The sequence below is a fragment of the Pinus tabuliformis genome, chromosome Q, assembly GCF_031772625.1.
Source record: "Pinus tabuliformis cultivar Carrire ecotype Pingquan chromosome Q, CPIR1, whole genome shotgun sequence".
Lineage (NCBI taxonomy): Eukaryota > Viridiplantae > Streptophyta > Pinopsida > Pinales > Pinaceae > Pinus > Pinus tabuliformis.
This window is the reverse complement of record NC_142296.1, coordinates 271,254,905-271,263,437: the sequence shown is the minus strand read 5'-3', so window position 1 is coordinate 271,263,437 and position 8,533 is coordinate 271,254,905. Positions and strand designations below refer to the sequence as shown.

Below are 8,533 nucleotides of genomic sequence, written 5' to 3'. Positions count from 1 at the left end.
TCAGGCTGCAAATAAACTTTTTATAAGTAGTGCTATCCACCTTTCCCCCCTTCAAATTTTGAAAGTTTCAAGTTTTGTTCCATGGGGGTAATAACGGGCTTGCAATCCTACATTTCGAAGAGCTGAAGAACTTCTGCTACATACTTACTCAGAGAAATGAAAATATGATCTGGACGTTGGAATACTTCAACTCCAAGATAGTAGTGAAGTAATCCCAAGTCTGTCATCTTAAAACCTGCATGTAACTCCTTTTTCACCTGTACAATATGATCATCATTGTTTCCAGTAATGATCAAATCATCTACATACACAAGAATAATCACAATATTTTTACCCTATTGACATACATACAAAGGATCATCAGATTCACTTCATTGAAAGGAAACCTTTCGAAGGTATTCATCCATTTTGGCATACCAAGCTCATGGAGCTTGTTTTAACCCATATAAAGCCTTAATTAGTTTATAGAATTTATGTTCTTTCCCTTCAATTTCAAAACCTGGTGGTTGTGTCATATATACATCTTCCTTTAAATATATGTTAAGGAAAGCACTCTTTACATCCATCTGATGCACTTTATATCCCTTTTTTGCTGCTAATGCGAGTGTTAAGTGGATGGTGTTCCATTTTGTTGCAGGAGCAAAAGTCTCCTCATAATCAATGCCTTCCTGTTGTGCAAAACCTTTAGCCACAAGTTTAGCTTTGTAATTTTCGATTTCTGCATTTTGGTTGTACTTAATTAAGTAAACCCATTTGCTTTCGACTAGTTTAACATTTTGAGGACAATCAACAAGTTTCCAAGTGTTGTTGTCTTGAACTGCCTTATATTCTTCAATCATAGCGAGTTTCCATTCTTTCTATTTTATTGCCTCTTCATATGTGGAGGGTTCAATAACATCATTCCTGATCAAGGAAAAATTTCCTTCATTCCTGGTGGACCCCCTTCTTCCTATTTTATTTTTCTCATCTAGCCTTACATCTTTCAAGAGTTGAACAACCCATTTCGGCAATTGATGTTCACTTGTTTGAGATTCTGAAAAGTCTCCATCATTATAAAGAGGATTAATGTAAACCAAGGTATGTTGATCAACTGCAGATTCTGGGGCCGAAGAATCATTGTGAGAAGAACTACAACTACTAGGAGATTCTAATGAATTGCTAGATGACCCAGACTATGTTGGTGAAGTAGACAGACTAGATGAATCATCTTCAAAGGAAGGAAAATCAAGCTCATACCAATTTTGTGAATTTGGTTGACTTTGAATGTTTGCTTTTCTTTTATCTCCTTTTGTTTCAAATTTTTGAAGAAGACTTTCTATTTCTTCAACACTCTTACTCTCAGTTTCATCAAAAATTACATTTATGCTAACAACAAATTTCCCATTTTACGGAAGCCTGTACCCTTTCTTCTCATCCGAATATCCAATCATTGTGCATTTCAAACTTCGCAAGTCAAACTTAGTTTGTTTTTATTTTGGAACTAAGGCATAACACAAGGAACCAAAAACTCTAAGGTGTTTAACTTTAGGTGTGAAACCAGACCATGCTTCATAAGGTGTGATTCCATCCAAGGAAGAAGTGGGAGACTTGTTCCTTAAGTGAACAACTATATGGATTGCTTCTGTCCAATAAATAGGACTTAACTTTTTAAAAGTTAACATAGAACTCACCATTCCTAACAAAGTGCGATTCATTCTTTCTACTACTCCATTTTGCTATGGAGTATAGACATTCGTAAGATGTTGCTTGATCCCATTGTGTCTGCAATAACTTTGGAATTCATTTGAAGTGAATTCTCCTCCATTGTCAGTTCTAAGAGTGCCAATATTTTCTTTGACTTCATTTTCAACATGTTTACGAAAAGTTTTAAACTTTTCAAATTCCTTTGACTTATGCTTCAAGAAGTAAACCCATGTCATTATGCTGAAATCATCAATAAAGAGTAAGAAATATTTGTAACCTCCTAGAGAAGCTTGCAAGGGTCCATAAATGTCACTATGTACTAATTGCAAATGTTTGTTTTCTCGCCATGAACTTGTCGGGAAGGTCTCTCGACTTTGTGTTCCATAAATGCAAGCTTCACATCTTGCATTTTCTTTCTTGAAGGTAGGAAGTCCCTTAACCATTCCTTGTTTTTGCAGTTGAGAGAGACTGTCAAAGCTTAGATGTCCATATCTCACATGCCATAATCTGATAGGTGAAATGTTTGTGCTTCTTCCCCCTGCAAAGTCAGAATTCTTTGGAATAATTGTTCCTTTCATCCTTAACATTTTTCCATTTTCATATCCTATCATCATTGTTTTCATGTTTTGTTTGTTTGAATTTACTTTAACTAGGCCATCCTCCAAAACCACCTGATGTTTGGCTTGTCGGATCGAGACTAAAGACAACAAATTCCTTTTAAAGGTGGGTACATACCATACATTTTAAATCAATCTTTCTCCAATGTTAGGAAGATAAACTTTAACGACACCTTGTCCATAAGGAGTATGTTTTGTATCATAAGCACAAAATATTGAATTCAAGTGGCATGGCTGGAAGTTCCAAAAGAAGTCTTGTCGAAAAGTCATGTGTTGAGTTGCTCCTATATCTAAAATCCATGCATCTTCATAATCACTTTGAAAAAAATGGAAACTAATGCTGTTGATTCTGATATTTGACATGATGTGAAGAAATATTCTGAGCCATCATTATCTTGATCAGTGGCAAATTGAGCTGTGTTTTGATGGAACTTTGTAATTTTATCAATGGAAGTTCTACAATCTTCTGAAAAATGGACCACTTTGTTACATCTTCTACATACAATTTGATTCAAGTCTCTATCTCTTACTTGATACTATCATCTACCTCTGCTTTGGCCTCTATTTTGAGTTGTCCCTCTACCTTGACTTTGACCTATTCCTTGGCTATTTCCTCTGCCTTGAAAGTTGCCTTTGTTTTGAAAGTTTCTTCTGCCTTAACTGTTTCCTCTTCCCTGAAAGTTTCCTGTATTTTGGCTTCTTCCACGACCTTGTCCACTATGTGCTGCTGGATGTGGATTGAAATGTCCTCTTCCTATAGAATTGTCAGTTGATGATTTACTTGTGCTGGCCTGTGTGAAGAAGAAATCTCACTTAGCTCATCAAACTTTAATTTATCTAACTTTCCGGTTACTTGTAGAGTTTCCAACAAATTCATGTAAGGAGAAGGGAATCCAACAATTAGAATTGTAGTCATGAAACTATATCTAATGCTGGAAATCCGAGTTTTACTATTTCTTGCTTAGTATTTTTAAGTTTGGAGATATACTCAAGGACATCTCCTCCTTCAGTTAGTTTTTGTTGAAGCAACTTCAGTTATAGATCACCATTTTTTTATTTAGGTTGTGTATCAAATAGATCTTTGAAAGCACACAAAGCATTCCATGCATCTGAGGAGTTTTCAATATGAATATACATCTCATCATTTACTGAAGACATTATAAGAGCTAGTGCCTTGACATTTTTAACTTCCCATTTTGCAAGTGAACTTACATTTGTAGGTTTATTAGGCTTAATGTCTCCATCACATATGTCCTGCCACAATTCATTATATATTAGAGTGCTTTCAATGAGATTTCCATGTCTTGTCTGATTTTACCCCTTCAAGCTTATCAGAATCAGAAAACAGATTAATAAGCATGGACATTGTAGGTTTGAAGCTTTGCATTAAAAAGAATCAAGCATGGGAAAGATGAACAACACGTCACATAAAACAACCTACACAAAAAACGATCTATGAGGGCTTGACCTTGACAATCATATAGTCATTGAAGGAGAAAAATGACTGATTTTTGCACTTGGCTCTAATCAATTTCTCTTAGGAATTTTACAATAAAATCTTTCAAAATTTGAGTCATTTACAATCCTGCAAAGTTTCATGAAAAATGTACTCTAACCCCCCCTCAAAGTAAAACATTACTTTAAGTTATAATATTGCCCTTATCTCTCCAAATAAAAAAATTACACATAGAATTTCCTTATTGCTCCAAAAATATTTTCAATACCCTCTCACTAATTTTTTACGAGAATAATATGATAAATATTAAAAATAAATCAAGCCTTGAATTTCAAGTGAGACTGCTATCAACTTTGTTTACTATAATCATAAACTGGCATCAACATTTGAATGATACCAATCCTTACCACACTATTCTGCAATCATAAGTCAAACTATTTGAAAACTAATCAACCCAGTATGCAATTCTCAGACAATCATTGTTGTAATGGATGCCTTCTTGTGGCAACCTCAGAACACCGATCAAGACTTTTGCAACGCCGATGGAAGAAACCGTAAAAAAAAAATTATGCTAAGATTGTTATTGTTCCACACAATCACTTGTTGTTTGTGGGATCATCTCCCACATATGGAATAAAGGAATCAAATCTCAATAAACTGCACGTTGAACCATGGAGGCATCACTCAATGCCAAATTGCACTTTGGATCATCAGATTTCATTAGCGCCATCATTGTAATTAAATTTCCAAATGCCACCAACCACCCAAGTTTACTTTATCTTGAATAATGTTACTTCCAAGCATCCTTTTCTCCGTGGCTTTCAAAGCTTAACCTCTGCTCCAAAATTCACCCTAAAAAACACTGGATCCACGCAAAAATGAGCTATCCCACGTGGATCTAATACTTGTTGTAAACCCTGAAGATGATGCGTCAAAACTCAAAGCGGCATTGAAAATTAGCCCAAAAATATACATGATACGTTGTGGTGCTTGGAGAATGCATATACATCGCATGCATTTCTTATCTCAGAACATGAAGTCGCAAAAAATTTACTTCAAGATGACTTCTAAATATTTCGAGCCGAGGGCTTGGCAAAAGAGAATATGTCACTGTATCAGAGGACCAGGTGAAATTCGTTCTTTCCAAGGACAGAGGGACTCCAGCTGTTGTGAGATCCAGGGATGGAACTGGAAAGAAAACAATTGGGTTTGCTTCAAGAACTAGAATTGCTAGGCCGAGAGCTAAAAAAGAAAGAAAGAAAAGACAACAGTTTGAGAATGAGGATTGCCTAAGGTAATCAGGAGATATGACGGTTGCAAGTGGGCTAGATCTGATAGTGGAGGATGTGCTTATCATGGCTAACCAGCATGTTGAAGCCGAGCAGATAACAGAAATTCAAGATACATAGGAAAATTTTTGATAATAATAAGATGTGATTTTCAGATTTAAAAATCTAAAATCAATAGTAAAATTTCTTTTTTTTTTTAAACAAAAAACTGGACCATCTCCATACCAATCATTTGTTGATCAATTTAATGGAGTTTTCCAAGAACTTGTACACCTGGAATTTCCTCATCACATTAGTTGCATTATTGTTGCTTTGATATCACAATAATAGCAGAAGTGTCCTGAGACACACAATTTTATTAATTAGAAAAGAAATTACATATTAATTTCACAAGAGTTTACACACACACTCCAACACTATATATAAGCTTAATTTCCTAACCTATTCTAGTTATGGACTACTTATTAAATTAATAAGTGTCTATTTGAGGTTATGGACTACTTATTAAATCAATAAGTGTCCATTTACAATAGATGTCATTCTAACCAATCTACTAACTCTATTCCTAAATTGAAGCCTAAAATACTACATTATTCTAAATGTCATATCTTTTACAACAATATTCTATTTCTAAGTGTCTCCAATATTTAATTAAATATTCTAAATAAATAAATATTCTATTCCAACTTTGTGAATTATGAATTTTATATTTTGGATCAAGATCATTATAAGAAACAAAGTAATAGTATAAATATTGTTACAATACTCAAGTAAAGTTGAGAGATTATAAAGTTAAGGTTATAAAATTAATTTATAGTCTGCCATTTTTATGACCTTCCTTGTAAATTTCTTTGTAATTTGCCTAAAAGAATCCATTCATTTAAAATGCATTTTTTTTTATTAAATACAGCTTAAGAGATTTAATGCTTCACACTTCATAAATAAACTAATTATTATACAAGTTGTCTAATAAAATTTTATCCAATTGTTTTTCAAAAAATTATCAAGATTATAAAAACACAATGTAAAAGTAATTATATAATAATTGTATATTAAAAATTTATGATACATTTTTAAAAAAATTACTAATACTACAAAAAAAAATATGAAATTATTGTAATTAAATCAACATAATTTTATTTTAAATATAAATCTAATATAAATCACAAATATTTAATAAATATTATTTAAATATTATTATTATATATATATATATATATATATAATTTTTAATTTCGATTCGTAGGACAAAATTACACATCATACTAAAGCCAAAATAATTTGAGATATATATATCTATATATAAACTCCTGGAAGTATTGACCATCTCATGCAAAACATTACTGCTGTGAACTGACTGTAATCTACATGTGATGACCATCTCAAATAGCCGTTAACTGTCTGCTCAATAATAGAATTCTCATGCGCTCTAGCTCTCTAAATCCAGTTCTCTTCTACTTTCCTGAGTTCCAGACTTTGAGCAATGGCATAGTTAAACACACCGTGTCGCTGATCTGGATAAAGAAAAAGCTAAGTCTACCCGCAATTAACATAGTTAAGAACAACCACACAGGAATAAAACTCTCATGCACACTAGCTCTCTAAATCCAGTTCTCTTCTACTTTCCTAAGTTCCAGTCTTTGAGCAATGGCATAGTTAAACACAGAGTGTCGCTGATCTGAATAAAAAAAACTAAAGTCTCCGCGCAATTAAAATAGTTAAGAACAGCCGCACACAGGAACCACCCCGCGAATTTCGTCCCAATCTTTTGTTTACGGGAAAGAAGTTGAGGTGTACCTTCTCACGCTTTACATTACCATTCCATCTATTTATACGCACGGGGCCAAGAAGACAATATTTATTCTTGCGTACCAAGAATTTTCCAGAGAAAGAAGAAAGTTTTGCTGGTGTCGGCGTCCGGAGCAGAGCAAAGCAATGGATCGAGAACCAGAGGATCTCCAGTCCCTTAGCTTCACGGGAATCTTTAAAGAGGCCTTCAAGATATTTCGCTCCCGTGCTAAATTGCTGGAGTGGCTCGCCCTGAGTCTTGTTCTCCCCCTCAGTTTTGCAATTCTGTGGGGCCGGTTGGTCATCCGATATGTGCTCTCGCATTGGAATGCGATGCCTACTCTGATGGAGACCACCAGCCCGGCCGGCCAGGGGATCACTAAGGAAAGGGCGGAGCTACTCATTCTTATGGCGGTCTATGCCATATTCGTTTTGGGCTTTTCGTTGATGTCTGCAGCGTCTGCGGTGTATACCATGGCCTCTATATATGCGTCAAAGGAAATTTCCTACGCTTGTGTTATGAGCATCGTTGTGAGGGCTTGGAAACGCCTCGCCCTAATTTTCCTCGCGTTTTTCGTACTTGTATTCTTCCAGTTCGCATGCACCGTTGTATTTTTCAATATGGATTTGGCGGTCTATGAATTTGGCGAGTATGTTATAACCGCCTTCGTCGTCTGTGGGTATTTGTCTCTAGGCATGGTGAGGTACCTCGCCTGCGTTTCAACCATGCCGGAGGACAAATCCGGCGTACGGCCCATAAGGAAGAGCAGGGATCTCAACAAGGGACAGCGGACCATGGCCTTCTCGCTCGACATTCTTTACCTCTTATCCGTCGGAATTATTGGATGGGTTTTCGCGTATGCTGTACTTAACGGAGACCGCCATGGTGTGGGCAGTGCTGCGAAGGCCGTGTATTGCACAGTCCTTGTGGGGTTGCTTTCTTTTGTTCACTTGATGGGGCTGTTGACACAAAGCGTGTTTTACTTTGTGTGCAAATCTTACCACCATGAAAGCATAGACAAATCCTCTTTGTCTGATGACCTAGAAGGTAACCTTGGCGAGTATGAGCCTCTCAAGAGTAGCGACTCTCAATTGGAAAATCATGTGCATGCCTCCATAGTCTGAAATCTCAGTGCGATTTTGCTTATTGTAGGTATTTATGGCATTAGTTTCCTCCTTCTGTTTGTCCTTTCATTTGTCCGAAATAATCCTACCCTCCTTGAGGGTGACTAGTTTTACCGATTTCATTCCTTCGAAATACTCAATATACTTAATAATATGTAAGCGTTAGTTTAACTCAGTTCAGCTGTCCTGTAGTGTGTACAACTGTTCCATGATATGCGTTCAAGTCACTGTAGAGATAGAGATGGGTTATAAATAAATTACAACATTGGGATGGGATGGTATCGATGATTATATTTATTAAAAAAAACAATTTAAACAATGAAGGGTAAAAAATGGGTTGAAACTTTTCCATAAATAGAGGTATTAAATATAAATAAATAATAAATAATAAATAAATTATAAAAAGTAGAAGATGATTTAAAAGTTATACAATATTTGTATATATATTAATATGAATTATCCAGCTTCATGTTTGGGGTGCATTGTTTTTATTGCATATCTTATTTGATTTTTTTGCGCTATCATGTTTTGTTATAAAAATTAATGGGTTTGTTTCAAGAATGATAAAGGAAATG

At 35.1% G+C, this 8,533-nt stretch overlaps 1 protein-coding gene across 1 annotated transcript; it reads left to right on the top strand.

The window, feature by feature from the left end:
* The first annotated feature begins 6,980 nt into the window (after nt 1-6,980).
* LOC149219246 (uncharacterized) lies at nt 6,981-7,958 on the top strand. The gene has a single exon (XM_089386761.1). It carries the CDS (start codon nt 6,981-6,983, stop codon nt 7,956-7,958), a length of 978 nt encoding a protein of 325 aa, XP_089242887.1.
* The last annotated feature ends 575 nt before the right edge of the window (nt 7,959-8,533 follow it).